The following is a 20728-nucleotide window of genomic DNA, read 5'->3' on the forward strand; positions in this document are numbered from 1 at the left end:
TCGTACTAGATTTAAAAAAATAATAATAAACAAGTGCTAGAGACCCTCCTGAGTTAACGAGAATGCGGGATCCAATGTGGGATATAGTCAAGCCCCGTGTGAAACTCATAAACTCGGTATGGATTTAGAGCACGGAAAAAAGCAGAAAAAAGAAAACTACTCACACACCTTTAACGCAGCAACCGTCGACAAAAGAAATACCGTCACTCTTGCGTGCACTACGACGTCCAAAGCATTCTAAAAGATTGGACGGAGATTCAAAAGCTTACAATCCATTTCCTAGCGTGATAGCAAGTTAATACACTCTTTTTCTCATCCCTCCTGCATAAAACAAATCACAGTTACGACAGTGAGGCAATCTTAAAATATATCATGCTTTAATGCAAAGGACATATTATTTGTGACGTATTATTTATGGTCCTGTTTTCTCCACGGGATTCCATGACGCTTTGGAGAAAAAAAAATGTAGTGATAAAGTTAAAAGTAGTCTCCATTAACTCACAACCGACGTCTATATCAGCCCATTCACAACCCACCATAACCCCTTCACAACCCTCCATAACCCTTTCACAACCGACCATAACTCTTTCACAACTCACTGTCCCTCCTAAACAGAATCCAGTAATCTTAACAGGATCAAAAATATACCTTACCAGACCCAATTCCATCGAAGGCCTGACTAACTATACCTTACACCGAACAAATCACACAGGTCACGTAGAGAAAGTGTCATTTATCGTGAAGTTATATAGGTGAGAGTCTGAGGTCGATCGTGGTAAACTTAGCCACTTTATATGCTTCACTTAATGCCCGCCGCCACTTAGCCTAATAACCAACGCGCACTGTTGTTTGGGCTCCTGGCAAAACAAATGATTTTTCTCGTGTTGGAGTGGAAGTTTTGATAGCATGAGTTTATGTAGTTGTTCTCTCTCCTCTCCTTTCCTCTCCCCCCTCCACTCCCCCCCTCTCTCTCTCTCACACACACACACACACACACACACACACACACACACACACACACACACACAGTCACCCTTAATGGAACAAGCACACGCATCAGTCCACGTCCTGTTCGCTAAATCTGCACTTCCACATCATTAATACCCCAAGACTGCGGCATCAAAGCACATTCTAACCCAGACAAATTTGGTGCATATTCCTGTCAGCATAGAAGCTTACCTTGCACTTCTTCCTGATGATGATGATGACTCTATATATGGTTTGTATCGCCTCTCATCTGCCCCTGTATATGTAATGCTAATGCCTGGCTCCATTACAGAATATGATGAAGTTGCTACGTCACCGCCTGCGGGGAGTGGCTGCTCTGACGGCGGTGCTGGCGTTGGCTGCACTATTCTTCAGCCTGCCACTTACACCAAGCAACCCACGGCTGCAACTCCCCATCTCGCCCGCCCCTGCCCCCGCCCCCGCCTACGAACCCACCGCCCTGATGGTTAAGTTGGATGATATTAAGTCGCCGCCCACTACCCCTCCTAACGCCAAGAAGTCACCCTTGGAGGAACTATTAGAGGAGAGCGAGAGGAACGTTAAGTCCGAGGGTGACATGACCAGCGACCTGACCGCCTACGTTCAAGATTACACCCCTGAGGACTGGGTAGAGGTGCAGAAGATCAACGCTAAGCCTGGATCGAAGGGCAAGGGGAGAAATAACAAACCTAAGCCTCCCATCAGCATCTCCAATGATAAATATTCCCCACAAGTCCTGAAGGAGCGAGCCCTCACTTTCTCAAACACTTCGGTGAGTCTCAGTTTCATGTTAAGGCATCCTGGTCTGTGTCTTATTGTTGCTACCGTTAGATGGGTAGAAGGCATGATATAAAGAAAAAAAAAATAGGTGGATATGGTATGAAAATGTGTGAATCGGCAAAACTTGGCAGTTATGGAGGTAAAACAACTGAGGAAGCACAAAGATGGGTGAATACTATTATGTACACAGATATATGGTAAGAGTTTCACCAATCCTTTCCACCAGAAAGCTGACTGAATGGCTTCCACTCGCCATTATGAAACACAGTTTTAGGGAGGATCGTTAGGCCTATTGAGTAGTCCAAAATTCTGAAAACTTTAATGTATGAATGGAACAAGTAGCGGATCTAAAAATAAATAAAATATAAAGAGAAACATGGGGGAGAGGGAGGACGCACTAGTCTACTAAGAAGCACTGTGTCCAGCCAAGAAATTAATAAATACTGTCAATAAAATAAAAATTGAGTGAAAGAGCGATTCCAAGTGCCTACCGTACAATCTTCCACCAACCTCTTAAAGCCACAGACTTGGTTAGCGTGTCTACCGTATTTACTAAATTATTGACATTCTCTGTATTTATGTATGCAGCAAAACTCCTAATCTCTCTCTCTCTCTCTCTCTCTCGTGCATCTGGCTCAGTTCCGCCTGCACCACTGAATACACCAAAAATAAAAGCTTTTACAAATTTTCCACCGCATGTCCACCATATGCGACCCTGCCAACTAGAACAATGCGTGCGTGCGTGTGTGTGTGTGTGTGTGTGTGTGTGTGTGTGTGTGTGTGTGTGTGTGTGTGTGTGTGTGTGTGTGTGTGTGTGTGTGTGTGTGTGTGTGTGTGTGTTTCATTTTCCTTTTTAATTGTACGTTTCATTTTCTTTTGTAAGTGTGCGTTTCAATTCTGTTTCTGGAGACTGCCCACACCATTCGCTACAGGGAAATACAATTGTCATGATGATGTTGATGCATTAAACACCGAAGAAATGAGGTCCCTTCCCAGTGTCCAGTGGTTCACCTATACGACATACCAACTAAGAGCTGATCCTCAGGCCTCACAAATCACCTGGCACCTGGACACTAGTACCTGCCGTCTCTAGTATCACGCACCGGCGGTATCACGTTCAGATCTGGTGTTACGGTGTTAGCGGTGTATGTGTTTTGGGAAGTGCTGGAGCCATTTGAAACTGAAGTGAACATGGTGTATCGAATTAACTCACAAATTCTTCCCCAACAAGTAGGATCGAACCCGCGACCACACAGACCCCAGCCGTTAATCCTGAGGAAGAATGACATGAAAGCGTGTGTGTCTGCTAGGTGCCTCATGACTCCTTAATAATGCTTGGGGAATAAAAGTGCAGGCGTGAAAATGTCTTCACTATGACCCGCCTCACCTCGCTTCATTACAACCCGTAGCTAATGTGTGTGTGTGTGGGGGGGGGGTAAGAGCAGTGCAGCTGAGTGGGTGTGGGTGTGGGGGTTATTGGGGAGGGTTGGGGTGAGTGTGTGGGGATGTGTAGAGGATGAGGGCGTGGAAAAGTGGGTGAATATGAGTGAGGAAAGGAGTGAGGGATAGGGGGAGTGGGAGAGAGGGAAAAGGTAGAAGGGGGGGGGAAGGGAGCAAAGGGGAGACAGAGTGATAGGGAGGGGATAGGAATGGAACGGAGTGAGGGTAGGTGGGGGTGATGATTGGGGCGAATGATGAAGGGAGTAAGGGGAAGGGGGGGCAGGGGAAGGGGTGACAAGGGAAGGTGACTCATAAAAAGAGATATATGGAGGTGGGTAGAGAGGGGATGGGGTGAAGGCATGTGGGCTGATATATGTGAAGGCTTATGTATAACACACTCCTGATAGTTCTTTCACGATGCTATGACAGAACATTAGTCACTAGACAATCATATTTATCGAAGCTAAGTCAGTCTAGTAATGCATTTTTTAACACATCATTGCGATCTACATACAGTTTTATTCACATTACGATACACTCTCAAAATGAAGGGGTTAGTCTTCATTAACCCTTCCACAACTTTACCTCTTTTTACTCTACCTTCCCTTAAAATTGCCAGCTCTCCACCTGGAATACCGAGCTGTAACAATAAATTAACACTAGCTATTACTAACTACCTATTTTACTTATCTGGCTAAAAAAAAATAGTTACATACGCTGCTGGTTAGTACGATATGAAAATACACAATCCTGGTACATCAAAGCAAAGGTGGTCCGTATCTACTGTTACAAATAAGAAATGCACTGATAATTCAACTAATGACTTTCTTTTTTTTTTCTTTTTTTTAATAAAGGAAGTAGTGAACTGATCTTTGACACCTCCGCCACCACTCATCTCATATTTACTTGTAACTCCCTGCAGGAACAATACTTCCTTCGCATAGAGGGCATTTTTAGCAGGACATAAAATTAAAAGCTCATATCAGAAACCAATAACTGGAGTCAACCTCGAAGTCCGGCCTCGCGACACTGCACCTATTGCATATGGGAACATAAGCAATATTATTTTTGTCTGCATTACCTGAAAGTAAAGAAAAAAAATGGAGGCCTTGGTATAATCCTTGACTTGTGAAAATTCATATTTCACCGACAAAAGAGTGCTGGTCATTTACCTCCCTGCTTTCTCCTTCCACCTGCTCCCCACTATCACCGCGCCACCTCATCATAATTATGGATGATAATAATAATAATAATACCAAGTGAGCAAGTCTACTTCATGAACTTTATTTGAAACTTATACGGAAAAATGTGCTCTTGAAATCCATAAACATATATTTTTTTCGTATATCTTAGACTCCAATGTGAAAAAAAAAAAAAAAAAAAAAAAAGCTGGAAAAAACGCTAACATTAAATATGTGAGTGGGAGGGGATGGGAACTCACCAACTTAATTTTGCGCTCGACTCGACACTCTCCTTTACACTCATAAAACGGGGGTAAAAATAAGGGATTTCAGTACAGTGGTAAAATAGTATCAAGTGAAGCTTTTGAGGCTTTCCGTGTTCTGAGATACTAAGGCATTTTGCTATGGCTATCACCAAATTTTCTTTTAAATGAACGAAACTCCGCGACAAACAGCACAAGAGGTACGGTATGCTAACACACTTTCGTAGACTGGGAATTCAGATAAGTGCTATTTTCCGTTTTCCCACTGATTTTTTTTTTTTTTTTACGTAAAGAAGAAACAGCCAAATCTGTGAATTAAAAAAAAAAATAAGTAAATAAATGTGTGGATGAAACGAGTGTTTCCCAATAAACTTGCAATATTATTGGTCTTAGCGCGTGACTGACCACTAAAATATGTCCAGTGTTTCCTTATTTACACTGCTGTTAAATGTTTATAAGCTAATTTTATCGTAATATAATCTTCCAGACCTCTAGTAATTTCCCCCAAATGATGGTGATGATGATGATGAGCAGGAGGAGGAGGAGGTAGTGGATGAAGGGGGAGGGGGAGGAAATGATGGGAGAATGTGAAAGTTAAAGGCCATTCGCTTGTCAGCAGCAACCACTTTAATAACCTTGGGTCTAACGCTCACGAACTTATGATTCCGATTGTAGCCTACACGCGCACGCACTCATGCAAGCTCTCTCTCTCTCTCTCTCTCTCACACACACACAGTCATCATGCAACCACACCTGCTAATCCTACCACCACCACTGCTATTCCCACCCACCCACCCATCCACCACCACACTTTTACCTACAACCAACACAAATCATAGTTACATCTCGTGGCAAAATATACGTGGAGACACCCGCTAAACGCACTTCAGTCCCAGAACGCATTATTATTATTATTATTATCATTATCATTACTTCTGGACAATTATACTCGGCTTATGAGAGACTTTTCGAAGTGAAGAGGTTTGGAAAGGGCTCGTATTCTGTAGTTGAGGAGGCTCCCTAACACCTCTTCCTAACTGATTTATTTCTGGTTACGACTGACTAGTTTCGTGCCCAGGAATCTCAAAATGAACGGATCTTGATTTTTTTTTTTTTTTTTTTTGGAGAGAACAATTTGTGGGATCCTGGTTTTCGGTTCATTCTTCCTTGTATTAAAAAAAAAAAAAAAAAAAAAAAAGATTCTGACGGACCAGTTGCATAAGTACTCTTAGTTTATAATAAAAACGGCTTTATCACATATACCTGTATACACAGATAAAGGATAAGGTTCTTTCACACACACACACACACACACACACACACACACACACACACACACACACACACATTAAACTTGCAAGTCAAAACCTTAGATAGTTAAGTTAAACCCTTAAATACAATGACGTTCTGAACATCTTATTCTTTTTACCTCAAGACAATTTAACTCAAATTAAGGAACGTTTCTCGAGAAGGGGTTAATGAAGGCTCAATCAAAGTCAGTATTCTCGTCAGTTAAGGAAGCTTCCCAACACCTGTTCCTTTGCGATTTGTTTTTGGATATTGCTTGTTAATGTTTTTTTGTGCGTTCTTTATGCAGAGTATGGCGATACTAGAATGATTTATATAGCACAAAAGAGGAAAGTAAGGTGTAATATGTCAAATAAATCGCTTAGGAAGTGGTGTTAAGGAACTTCCTGGTTCTGTTCACTCCAATTCAGCTTTCCTTGCGATGAATAAAATCGCTTGAAGGTTGAACAAACAGTAACAGATGTCATTCCAGTGAAAATTAAGTCCCGCCCATTTTTTTTTTACTTGTAAAATTTTTGGGCAACTATCATTTAATTAACACTCGTACTGAAGGAGTTAACGGAGGCTAGCTCTAACCTCTCCACTACGAAAATTTTCCCTTAAGTTGAACATAATAGCATGATAAGGAAAGCACAAAAAGTGGCGTCATGGCAGTGTTAAGGTTAGGTGCCTTCACACACCTGCTTGCCCGAAACAGGTAAAATGGCTAATGCTGTCGCTCTTACTCACGCCAGCATTCCACCCCATCCTCATCCCCCACTCCCCACCCTTCCCCATCCCCACTCCCCACCCTTCCCCGCCCCCACTCCCCAACCTTCCCCACCCCCACTCCCCATTCTTATCCACCCCCACTCCCACCCGCCATTCTGTCAACTCCATTAGTAGGCGTGTTTGTGGGGGGTTGGGGTGTGTGGGGTAAGTAAATTGCATATATCACCTACCAAGCCAAGCCACCCACATCTCGCAGACACGTGTGTGTGTTTAGAGAGAGAGAGAGAGAGAGAGAGAGAGAGAGAGAGAGAGACAAATAGATAGATAGATAGATAGATAGATTATATATATATATATATATATATATATATATATATATATATATATATATATATATACACACACACACACTGTATTTTATTTCCCTCTCTCTCACTCACCCTTTATTTTCTGCAATTACATACAGTATTTATAGACTACATATACATTCATGGTACATATTTACTGGTACTTCATTGACATACCCTTCCCACCTTCCTTCTCGCCCTTCCCCCGCCCCACACACACACACGATGAATGCCTTTATAATACTGTACTGTACATATACTAGGAAACCTGTTTCTGAAATCCACATACAACATAATGAAAAGCGGGTTGATGCCCACAACCCTCACATCATACCTGGCATTGGGTACTAATACAGTAAACTCTCAATTATCCGTTGTAATTTGGAGAGTAAGAAGAAAGTGGATGAAGAGTTTGGGAGGAATCTGAGTGTGAAATGGAGGGAGGGTAAGAAATTGTTTTGGAAGGAGGTAAAGAAAGTAAGGCAGTGTGAAAGGGGAAATAGTAGGGCAGTGAAAGATAGGAATAATAGATTGTTGGTGGAGAAGAGAGAGAAATTGAGGAGATGGAAGGAGCACTTTGAGGATTTGTTGAATGTAGAGAGTGAGAGCAGTGTGAGTATAAGTGGTTGGGGAATGGCTGGGAGAAGAAGAGATGGGAGGAGGGAGGAAGAGATCAGTAGTCGGAAGTAGTGGAAGTGATGAAGAAGATTAAGCTGGGAAAGGCCCCAGGAATTGATGGAGTGTGTGGTGAAATGCTTAGGTATGGGGGTGAGATTGTTGTGGAGTGGATATGGAAGTTGTGTAGGTTGGCTTGGGAAGAGGGAAGGGTTCCAGAGGACTGGAAATCAGGTATAATTGTTCCTCTGTACAAAGGGAAAGGGGAGAGAGAAGTATGTGGTAACCATAGGGGTATTTGCCTTCTTAGTGTGACTGGTAAAATATATGGTAGAATACTCATTGATAGGGTTAGGCATATGACAGAGGAGCTAGTTGGAGAAGAACAAGGGGGATTTAGGAAGGGAAAAGGGTGTGTAGATCAGATATTTGTTCTAAGATGTTTAGTGGAGAAGTATCTAGAGAAGGGAAGGAAAGTGTACGCTGCCTTCATGGACTTGGAGAAAGCTTATGACAGAATAGATAGGCAAGGTATGTGGAAGGTATTAAGAATATATCGAGTGGAGGGGAAATTGTTGAGTGCTGTGAAGAGTATGTACGAGGGAGCTAGGGCTACGGTGCGAGTGGATAGTGAGCTGAGTGAGTTCTTTGATCTCAATGTGGGACTGAAACAGGGGTGTGTGATGTCTCCATGGCTGTTTAATATATATATAGATGGGGTTGTAAAGGAGGTGCAAGGTAGGGCAGTGGATGTGGGGGTGGCCCTAATGAATGAGGGTGAGATTTGGAAGCTTCCAGTGTTGCTGTTTGCTGATGATACAGTATTGTTGAGTGAAGATGAATGGGAGTTGCAAGGTTTGGTGAATGAATTTGGGACAGTGTGTAGGAAGAGGAAGCTGAAAGTTAATGTAAACAAAAGTAAAGTTATGGTGTTTGAGAGGAATGAAGTCACAGAGTGTGCAGTGAGGTTGGATGGTGAGGATATGGAGAATGTGAGTGCATTCAAGTACTTGGGTAGTGTGATGAGTAAGGATGGAACTTTGGGGGATGAAGTACGTGAAAGGGTACAGCAGGGAAGAAAGGTTGTTGGTACACTGAAAGCAGTGATGAGAAATAGGGAGGTGAGTATGGAAGTTAAGAAGTCACTGCATGATGGTATTGTGATCACTACCCTGACGTATGGAAGCGAGGCGTGGACCTTGCAAGAGGGGAACAAGTCAAGAGTGAGAGCAGTGGAAATGAGTTACTTGAGAGGAGCATGTGGAGTGACGTGGAGGGACAGGTTGACAAATGAAGAAGTGAAGGAACGTTGTGGGGTAGATGTGGATGTGGTTGAAAAGATTAGGAGAAATACACTAAGGTGGTTTGGACATGTGGAGAGAATGGAGAATGAAAAACTGACTAAGAGGGTGTATGTAGGTGAGGTGGAGGGAGGGAGAGGGAGGGGTAGACCGAGGATGAGGTGGAGGGATGGAGTTGAGAGATATATGAGGGAGGGGGGGGTGAGTTGGGGGGAGGGGAGTCAAATGGTGGGTGACAGAGTGACTTGGAGGCGTTTTGTCTGCAGCCACCCTTTGCGGGATTAGGGCATCGGGCTATAGATAGATAGAATTTGGCCAAGCCTTATGCAAGTTTAAGTAAAACACTGGATGTTGCATATCCGGTGCAACATTCGACTTTGAGCCAGATATTGTGATTCTATCCATCTCTACCATCTATTCTAAAAACTTTACCATGAGTAAAAGATGAAAACTAAGCATTTAAAACACAGTAATGATACAGTACATTAATAAAGAGCTGTACATAGTGTACTACTGTATGTGCTCACTAAGTGTTGGCACTGATGGGGGGAAACAGCACTGGGTGGTTCGCACTTGTAAGCAGTACAGTACACAATACAGCACAAGGGTAGTTTAACAATCACAACAATGCATTAGGACAAGAGCACTGACAGGCCAGGCCATTAGCTTTGCAATACAAAACAGTACAGTAACTTGAACATAGGACGCAACAAAGTTAATCAAAGCACCAGGGTTTTGCGACAGCATTGTCGGAAGAGCTGGAGCACAGAGACACATCTTGACTCTACAACATCCACGGTCAAGAGTGTGAGCATATGGGTATTCTTGGTGAGCCAGGTAAGCCATGCCCACGACAGATTATGATTGGCTGGCCGTAGCAGGTGTTTTCATTGGCACTTGAGTTTTGGGATTTCCCCTGGCACCAGTTGGCTACCGCTTACAAGTCAACTGAGACCCCTCAACACTGGATATTGCAATGGACTGCCAGTTACATCTCATTTTAGCACTGGATGTTGCATAAAAACTGCCGAATTTTGCTTTGGTAGAGCCACAAGAGTTGTGCCGGACATTGCGTTGGGCTGGATACTGTGCCGACGGATAATTAAGAGTTTACTGTATTCATCATCAACTCTGCTGTCACATGCTAAGGATATCACACTCAGGTCTTGTATTATGAAACTAAATTTATTTAAAGAAGGGGATGGAGTCCATGGCATATCACTGGGGCCATAAGGATGAAATGTCTATCTATATATTGTCAGACACCAGAATCCCATAAGGAGTGGCTGTTTGTCTTTGAGTTACTTGTTTTAAGGGAAGGGGCACTAACCCTCCGCCAACCCACTTGTTGACATGTAGGGAACACATATGGGTTGGTTATATGGTTACTGCCCAGCGCTATAAGTGGTTTCCTAACATACAGGAAACTATCAGGTTTGTCACTAAATGTAAAACCACCTGAAAAGGAAAGAGGAGTAATAAGTGACAGGAATGATCACTTTTTATTACTCCTCTTTCCTTTTCACAAGACTTTACACTGAGTGACAAGCCTAAAGGTTTCTTGTTTGCTAGGAAACCATTTACAACGCTGGGTGATGACCATATAAACAACCCATATGTGATCCCTACGTGTCAACAAGTAGGCTGGTGGAGGGTAGAAATGTGACCACGATAAATATAATAATTTCACAAAGTGTTTCTGGCAAAAACTGGGGACTGAATCTGGAAACCCAGTCCCCAGCCCACTGACCATCCACTCCATAACCACTTCTCCCTACAGTCTGAAGAATTTTTTCTGAGGCGAGTCCCTCTCAGAAGTATACTGTATATGCTGCTCATATGTACCCCAGATCAGAAGGAGGGAAATAATCTGCTTCAGTGCTGCACTGTTGAAAACACAAGTAAAGGTGCACTTACCTCTTTCCCTTAGCAGGTGACCACACAGGCAGCCCTCATAAGGTAGGATGTGTTGCACAATATCACAATTTGTTCACACAAAACATTCTGCACACTGGGGGAAATAAAGGGGTCAATCAACATTACAAGTAGCAAAGGAACCTTAACAAAATACTTCTTCTATTTACATTGGACAAATAATAATAATAATAATAATAATAATAATAATAATAATTTACTGCACTGCTGATATCCCTGTGGTGATTCATCAATATAGTGGAGGATAATGTGGGAGGAGGAGGGGTGTCCAAGGAGACCAGAAACTCATTATTCACCAGTGCTATTATTTTGTTCCTGCAACAAGTATATGGAAATAGTGAATGACAAAAGGCAACACACTTTTGAAAATGTCTAAACCTATTTTCACTTTACTGAGGAAGGTTCTAGTTCAATGCTGTAAATTAACTGTGACAATGGATATCCTGTATTTTTTGCCACAACTATAAATTTTAAATGCATAATTACTGACAGTTGGTAAACAAATAGAAATGGTTTGACGACCCACTTTTAACATACTTTATGGTGGACTGGTGCAGGGTTTGTGGGAGTTCCTAAGGGAGCAGCAGAGGCGGGTCGATCACATCATTGCCTCCTGCCTTAAACTCCCTGCCAACAGTGCAGACCTCAGGGCTGGTCCTGGCAGCCCTCCCGTCACACTTCTCACCGCCAAGGACTTTATTTTTGACAGGTGAACTTGTGAGGAGCTGCAGCTGCTGTTTGGAACACTCTCAGCATCTTGTGGCTCACTCTTATCTGAAGAAAACAGTATGGTGTTAATTGAATATTAAAGTTGCACCCACTATAAACAGTTCAACATTCACACATCCTGCATTATTTCAAAGCAAAATAGGTCTCAGAACTTTATCATTTCTAACAATATATAATATGGCTGGGCCACTCAGTGCTTGGGGTCATATATTCATCAAGGACTAGAGCAGCACCATTTCCCCCCAAAAGTTTATCACTCCTTCATTGTCACTTATCGTGGTATAACTTTGTCCTGTAATACTTTTACATATCTGGGATTCATAACTATACTCTTTTTACTTTAACTTGACTCATTTTTGTCCTTTTGTAACTTATACTTCATAGGCCAATGGCTGAAAGAGAAGCTTCCTTGAGCCAGACATGCATTCAGTCCACATACCCCAGTTGATAGTGCATGCATACATACAATATCCCCTTTTACATCACTTGTCACTCATTCCTTTTGCCTGTACATACATCATTTACTTCCATTTTAGTTTTAATAAATTCATATAGCCTAATTTTGGCCTGGCATCCTGTTATCGTTATCATCAATTAGTTAAAAGAATTCAGGGGAGACACGCTAGGATTACTGAAGTTTAACAAAACTTATCCAATTAAAAAGTATTAAAAAAGTATTGCACAGGAGGGGTCCGATAACATGCAAAAGATAAATTTAGCACTGGATAGCCTAAGAATAATCCATAATTAGATGAATGTGCATGCATATAATAATACCAATTCAGAAGTGTCACAAGCAAGTTTATGAACATGAGGTAAAATTACTGAGAATTTTCTAACAGACATCATCTGTGGTGTCAAATAGTACTGCACTTTTATTTTTATTTTTTTGTCCATGACATGTTAGTTTAAGAATTTTCCACTGACCCCAAGGATGTCTTTTTCACTTTATTCTTGCCAACTCCAGGTGATCTCAGTAAGCCTGGGATTGACTTTTTAAACTGGAAGGTAAAAAAAATAATGCATGACATGGTTATTCTTTAGTTGAACAAAAATTGTTTAGGGGCAGCAAGAACTAACATAAAAGAACATCAACTGGACTCAAGGAGTTAATAAATTCCTTTACCTCACACCTGCAGGAAGAACCACCTGACATTCTGCCCAGTGTATAAGGCTGCCAGCACTTCCTGGACCATCACCCTCCTCCAACTGAATGGAGTCTGGAATGAAAAAATGAAGAAGGGAAACTTACAAAAAATAGTCAGACAGTATTTCCCAAAAATCAATGGCTTGTCAGTTAACTCAGTAAGTATGAACTGTAGGGATCCGAGACATTGGCAAATCATTTGCATCATCCTCATCAGTAAAACTCAGTTTCCCATGTGGGGTTAGGAAATCCTGAGCAGGTTTCTTTGACCCCTTTGGAAGCATGAATCTGGGGAGCAAGGAAGTCCTAAATATAATCTTCCTTCCTCCTTTATTGAAGGTAAGAGGTTGCTTGCAATACAAGCTCTCAGTGGTGGGTATGCATCTTTTTCAAGCTGTATATGATACATGGAATAAAAAGGTAGCATTCTGTCTTCAATACCCACAGATATGGGACTACCATGTAATAGGAGAGCCAACTTCTACCTATCAATCTTTGGTAGACCATATCCTTTGCTATTCACCTTACTAACAATGAAATAAATGTACTCAGTATAACCTATGCCGTATCTGGCTATGAGCATAGACAATGCTGTACCTGGCTATGAGCATAGACTACGCTGTATCTGGCTATGAGCTCAGGCTATACTGTTTTTACCTTAACCTAGCCCAAATTTTTTACCTTTTGCAGCTCCTGTCATGTACTTTAATGTCAGAAAATGGCATACTGTATTATGGCTCTACATCTTTGTCATAACACTTCTTCATAAACAGCATCATATTGTGTTAATCTGTCATTACAACTCGACATTCAAGATGAATAGATGGCAATTTTGGGCCAAGTTAGAGTAAAAGGAGTATAGTCAGTCCATTCCCAAGGGCCCAGCAATCCTTACTTTCAATGTCCTCTGTGCCACCTACCTCAGATTTATGCTACCTGCTTTTTCATGCAGTATGATGTATTGGCATGTGTTTTTATGGAATATCTGTGGCCTTATGGACCTAGTTTCATCATAATGAATCCAACAGTATTTCCTGGTTACACTAAGATCTAACCCTGCCTTTTCAGGATTACCAATTTAGTATTATGATTCCCTCTCTTTGTTTCTCTCAAACATAAAGTATATAGACACAAACATATCCATATAACTTTAGTAAATTTACACTGACAGCAAAGGGTATACTGTACTGTATTACTGACTAATCTTTTTCCAAACTGTTTCTCCGTTCATCCCTCTGATGTCTAGCTCACAATATTGTACCACTCAGATTTATTACACCTTCATCCCTTGTTGGTGATTAACCTGTCTTCCTTTGTTTGTTAATTAAGGCATCCTCTACCTAAGCTACCAGAATTATCCTTGGGTTTCATAATGTTACTGCAGATCCACATCAATTACCAGAGGCCAACATTTATCAGCTTCATTTATGAACTCATTCAGGCTCTTTGACAGTTAGGTCCATCTGATAAACACCCCCACCTGATCTAGACAAGTTGCAGTATAACAAACTATCACTGGTTCCAGATAATCCAAAAAAGGATATCTTTTGCTTCATTACCCTCAGTGCTTTTGCACTCCTGTTCTAGATTATGTCAGCATGGTTATCTAGGTCTTCATTTTTTTCTTTTTTTTAACAAGTTTCTAGACACTGGCATATTACAGATACTGAAATGAAATATGAAAGGAAGGGGAGGAAGAACAATTACCTTTTCAGAATAACTGACTGTGAACTTTCTTGATTCAAACCCACAACATTATGAAAAAAATCAAACGTTTTAGACATATTACTGTACAGGGAAGGCTGGAATTCAGCAATGAATGGGAAAAACTAGGTTTAGCTTACTTAACATTAGTATAAAAGTGCATCACTGTTAATTACAAATCACAAAGACATATTTAATTAGCTTAAAGAATGAGTGGATGATATTCCCATGATTGAGCACTGCATCATCAACAGCCACAGAGTGACTGATTAACCTTCAGTGCCATAATTTCATGATCATTCTCACTGATATTACAGTTGCAGTATTTAACTGAACCAAATTCCAAATATAGCCTACGTAAAACTTCAGTTAAATACAAACCAACACATTTTTTTTTTTTTTTTTTTTCTATACTGTGTAAGGCAAAATGGGAAGGCTGATTACTGTTACCTGATGGCACACATAGTAGTACTGTTTATTGATCTATATTAAGGTATGAAAAGCCTACAAAATATAGGAATCACTGTATGGCCCATCACAGAACTAAGAGAGTTCATGAGTATTTATGGTGGGTGTGGTTTGTGATCTTAGACTGCAAGGGCTAAGTAGGATCAATTTTCTTGGAGGAAACAGAGAAGCTAGCTTTATCAAAGAACCACTGTCTGTGCGAGAGCACTCAAGGAGCTGTTCAAGGAGCAAGAAACTGGATGTTTGAGTAAAAAAGGAGAAACACCAGGCACGTTTATAAAAGAGCCAGCATGAGGTAAAGGAGTATGCCTTTTGATGGAAAAATACAGTGCAATGCCATGCTGGAGTTGTCTGAAGAATCTGGTGACCCATAAAACAAGGACATGTTGACTATAGTTTTGGGTAGCCTGGATGCAGCAAAGATAAAACCAGTGTGCTCATTTGAGCTGTGGTCTCAGGCAAGACCACAGCTCTTCTGATTATTTTCTCATGCTTCACCTTCAAGACTGCAGCAACTGATCTCTGCATCACATTTCAAAAATTTACAATAAGTCTTCTAAACCTGACATTATCTACCTGTCTTTCAAACATTCTCTCTCAAAACTGTGGTAATATTTAAGTGGTGGTGATGATTTTTCTACCTTTTTGTTTATTTGCTTGTAGCGAACGAGTGACACCATCCGCTTCATGGTAGCGCGCCACCCCTTTGAACGACTTGTGTCATGCTACCGTGACAAGTTTGAACATGCAAGCAAAGCCTACTACTATCTGCGCTATGGAGAGAAAATGGTACATCATTACAGAAAATTTTCTCCAATCTACAATTCTCCACAGGTAAGCTGCAAACGTATATGGGAGGGATAATGCTTTGGGAGCAAATGAAAAGTGGTTTGCATATTGTGCAGCAATACTAAGCATTAAAGAATGTAATGCATTTACTGTATCCACTGGTGAGGTATTAAGTTCATACTGATGTTCAGTGCAAATAAAATTGACCCAGTTCCCCACAACAGTAAAGAAATATCATTATAATCATTCTGTAAAAATAGCAGCAGCAAAACTTGTATGTCCTTGTTGAATAACTCTTGTCTGTCTGGCTGAACAGATTTTATAAACTAAAGGAATGCCGTCACCCCTGCTGAGCTGTCCCATGCAGTGAATCGATGTTCCCTTGCAGTGGGCAGAAGGATGGGTATAGTGGGTTGGTTCCTGTATGGATGCTGTATTTGTCTCTGTATCCAGTTAACTGGGGTGCCATAAAGGCTCTACATCACCCCATTACCTGGTTCTACATCATCCCACTACATGGTTATATGGTTGCCACCCAGTATTGTATAATTATGATGTCTTGGGTTACAGGAAACCACCAAGCTTGTCACTGTGTAGAGCCACCTGAGTGGAATGAAGAAGAAAAGTGATATGAAGAATGGGAGAAGTAAGAGGACAGGGCATGCAGAGAAATAAAGAATGATAAGACAAATGAAGAATAGGTGGCATTCCATCAAGTGAGTGGATGATGATCGCCGTCACCTACCACCATCATCACCGTAACTGCACACATTTTATTGTTGTCGTGGTAGGTGGGTGTGCTTAGCATCCACTCACTCGATGTAGTGTTGCTCTCGGGCGACTGCCCTTTCCTCTCGCCTTCCTTCCTGTTCTGTCTTTCTTTCCTCTTCCTTCTGCTACAGGTGACTCTACACTGAATGACATGCTAAACGGTTTCCTGTACAACAGTAAACCATTTACTATGCTCAGTGGTAACCACATAATCAAATTATGGCACCAGGAGATTTAGAGGGTAATTAAGGCACTCCAACCAGACTGAGCCTTGTAGATTTATATCTAATGGGTGGTTGGGGTTTACTATTCACATAATGCCACTCAAGGATGTGAGAGGCTGGTCAGTCTCATCTTAAATGTCAGGACCATTTTGCCTAGTCCATGGCTCCTATGCTCCTCATGGGGTAACACAGGATTAGATGATGATGATGATGATGATGTGGTAAGTGATGGTGACATCATTCACTCATGATCTAGTGCTGTATACTTCTTCCTTAGGCGACTCAACACTGAGTGACATGCCCAATGCTGAGTGACAAGCCTAATGGTTTCCTGTAACCTAGAAAACAATTTACAGCACTGGGTGGTAATCATACAACCAAACACAGTAATGTGGAGCCTATTATTATATCTCTGTTAACTAGGTGGAGATGCTAATGCAGCGTCCATCCAAGATCCAAATCTCCACATTCTTCCCCACACCTCACTGTTGGTGCTGTTCACTGCAAGGAAATATCAGTTCACTGCTTGGAACAGCCCTGCAGATGTAACTGCTTGCCTGCAGTTAATGGGTCTGCTTAGCCAGACAGACTGGAGTTACTCTATACTACTATTACACAGCACTTTTATTTGGGTGTTTTCTCTACATGTGACTATGTGTAACTGTTTTCAAACTTCTCCCTTTGTTCTCAGTTGCAGCTGCTGAAGTCACAAGTGAGGAATAAGATAAAGGCCGGGCGCCTGGTTGTGATGCCCGAGAATCCCTACGCCAATCCAGTGGGACCCACCTTCCCAGAATTTGTGGGTTATGTTATTGATGCTAAATTTGATGATGAGCATTGGAAACCTATTCATAATCAGTGTGCTGTGTGTAGCATGACTTATGACTTTATTCTAAGGTAAAATTGGCCATATTTATGATATACATTTTCTAAATGAAGATATCTGTCATAATTCAGTGCTGGTATATATAATCACATAACTAAAGATATATATATATTTTTTTTTAATTACTGTTCCTTATTTTTAAAAAATCCACATCAGCTACAGTATTATGATTTTGATACACATTTAACTGACACATTATTCTGATATAATAGGCCATTTCTTCATTATTTGTGGACACAGGTTTGAATCACTGTCTGTGGAGGGGAAATGGATGCTGGAGTACTTGAACAGGAGTGGGGAAGTGGGGCCTCGCTGGGATAATCCAACCATCGGGAACCGTACAAGCGAAGTGACGTGTTCATACTTCAGTCAACTCACCTTGAGCCAAATCAATAATCTCTATGCCAAGTACTATAAAGACTTCAAACTTTATGAATATAGTTCCGAGACATACAGGGAGTGTGCCAAAGATTACCACCTCTTGAAATCTAAAAACAAGACAATACCTGTACATGAAACAATGAAGCAACCAGCAAAAAATCCTGTATAGCATGTGATAATGTCCTTGTATATCCTTTATATCAACTTTTATCTTATCATTACAATATCCATAACTTAATTAACAACAGAGTCAGTACTGAAATACCAAGCACTGTGTCACTAAAAGACTAGGGCTGAATCAAGGCCCAGATACAATTATAGTGAGCAATGTTACACCACACAAGTTCCTTGATGCATGAGTACTTAAGTCTGGCAATCACTGGAAAGTTGTACTACCTCAGGCACACACACACACACACAGATGCAACCATACAAGTGATCTTGCACTGTATTTTGTTTACTGTACATGTCATTTTACCTGAAGGCTGTACTAGACTAGTATCCGATCATGATACTAAACCAAGGCTGGTTTTGGCTGCTACACTAAACATTTAGAGCACATGGAGGGGATGGATGGCTGCAACAGGTTAATCAGTTCCATAAGCCATATTATGCTCTTAAAAGTGCTATAAACTGCTTTAAAACTGAAACAATCCCTTTTGGCTTCAGTTTGAACCTGCCAAATAAATTGCAGCAACTGTGCAATTTAGGAGCTCTTGTATTCTGTGATATAATTAAATAGTATGGGGTAGCTGGTACCTGGTTACCACTTACCTGGGAGATACTACTATACAAGTGAAGGGCAGCTACAGGCTTAGTAACCTGCCATTCACTGTTTGATGGAGAACTCACCCATGCATTGAGACAGAATTTATTATATACAGTATATTCAAATAAAACTAATACTGGGTACTGTAATTATATAAATCATATTATATTACATACAGTATATATATGTTGCATTGCTATAAACTGTATACAGCATCATAATCATAATTCTTATTTTTACCAACCCAAGGTTGGGTGTAGTTGAATCCAGAAAGCATTAAAAAAAAAAAAAAAAAAAAAAGACGAAGAAGAAGAAATACATCGGGAGACCTAATCAATAGCATGCCCAATGAATGGGCTACATACTCACTCCTCAAGCCCCCCGTATCCTGACTACCTGACAGGTGTATTTCACATGTTCCACATCCATATCATAACGTGGGCACTAAATTTCCTTCACGTAATCCTCTTGCAACTGCCACACTCAGAACACTTTTGTATCAAAGCCTTCATAGCATTAGTCACTCTTCTTCCCTATTCCACTCAACTTCCTTTTCACACCCTCGATATACCGAACTAATTGGTACCAAGCCCTTGACAGTACAGCCAATAGTTTGTTAAAGCCAAACGCCATGCTGTTTCGTAATTTCCCAGGCGCTGTGGCTTTTGCTAAAGGTCATGGCGTCATTCAGATATACAGTCGTACACAATGACAAACAGCTAGGTCTAAATGGCTTTTCTTCTCAATGCTCTATTTATGGCTCCTATCATGAGCTGGTCACCCAGAGGCTGTGTGTGTGTGTGTGTGTGTGTGTGTGCGCGCGCACGCCACGCTCATCGGTGCTTCCCGCACATCCATTTTTTTACTGAACAAAATTCATTAAATGAACACAATGTTCAGCCAGCTCAAGATGGTCGTTAAAACTGAAATTCATTAAAAGAGGCTTCAGTGTATTGAGGGTTTACTGTACCTTTCTTTTCTATCACTATATCCAGGTACTTAAGCTCTCTCACCAGTTCAACTCTCTCCACTGACTAGAACATCACACCAGGAGTCACTTCTCTTAACAACCACCTCGCTTTTATATTTGCTTTCAAATCCCAACACTCACTGACATCAGTAAAATCCTGTACCAGTATGCAAAGCTCTTGTTCACTATTACAGTATCTAGTATCAAAGCATCATCTGCATACATCATACCAAATCCACCCTCTCCCACTCATTGTCAACCTCCATCCACCATTTTATTCTATGTTTTACCTCTTGTAAACCCCAGCCACAAGCACATCACACGTCCTTCTTTGCTCCACCACTAATGTCAAATCACTTGTTTGGCCAGCCATCTACCCTTATACAGACTTTACTATCTACCTGTCTACCAAGGCTGCTTCCTTCCCAAAAAGAGAGGTAGCCGAGACAAAAAGACACACTCCCAATTTACTCACCCACACACAATTTATCTTAGCCCTAGGGGAGAAGGGACAGTTCTTCACTGCATCACACTACAAGAAGGTCAAATGCACAGTGCAATCAGCGACATCCACAGCAGGGCCCAACAGCAGACCTGGTTTACACCTGACAAATCATAATGGACCCATCTCTTTACTGCACCTGACCTGATCAGCTGATCAGACTTAACTACCATCTTAAAATGTTTTAACAGCATTTATCAGCTTTCCATCCACACCATGCATAAGTAACACTTTCTTTAACACAGTACTTCTCCATTTACTTTGCTGAACTCTTCTTGTAGATCCAGAAATGCCATAAATAACTTAATCCATATTACAAGGCCTTCACCACAACGTCTCATGGCAAATATCTGAGCCACACATTACTTATCACTTCTACAGCCAATTTGTTTATCATTCATCAAACCATGTGATATACAATATATTTTATTTCCTTCATTATTTCTACAACTCTCACCAAACTTATGCCACAGCAACTTTTGCACACACTTTGTCACCTATTTTTATACAGGGGCACAAT

General features: G+C 41.2%; 1 protein-coding gene across 3 annotated transcripts in view; it reads left to right on the forward strand.

Annotated features, from left to right (window-relative positions):
• Positions 1 to 18913, forward strand: part of LOC145408199 (carbohydrate sulfotransferase 11-like) — a 29667-nt gene extending 10754 nt beyond the window's left edge. For 2 of the 3 annotated variants that reach the window (XM_080278959.1, XM_080278954.1), the window contains exons 2-7: positions 1280 to 1759; positions 11426 to 11577; positions 12737 to 12902; positions 15580 to 15750; positions 17392 to 17597; positions 17827 to 18913. In XM_080278959.1, coding sequence (XP_080135085.1) covers positions 1283 to 1759; positions 11426 to 11577; positions 12737 to 12902; positions 15580 to 15750; positions 17392 to 17597; positions 17827 to 18136 — 1482 coding nt within the window. In that variant the 5' untranslated portion in view covers positions 1280 to 1282 and the 3' untranslated portion in view covers positions 18137 to 18913. The remainder of the gene's footprint in view (positions 1 to 1279; positions 1760 to 11425; positions 11578 to 12736; positions 12903 to 15579; positions 15751 to 17391; positions 17598 to 17826) is intronic. The other variant, XM_080278966.1, reaches the window with a different exon arrangement.
• Positions 18914 to 20728: the final 1815 nt, after the last annotated feature.

This window comes from Coenobita brevimanus, chromosome 8, assembly GCF_032717465.1.
Source record: "Coenobita brevimanus isolate Jiangsu-jjx chromosome 8, ASM3271746v2, whole genome shotgun sequence".
Classification (NCBI taxonomy): Eukaryota; Metazoa; Arthropoda; class Malacostraca; order Decapoda; family Coenobitidae; genus Coenobita; species Coenobita brevimanus.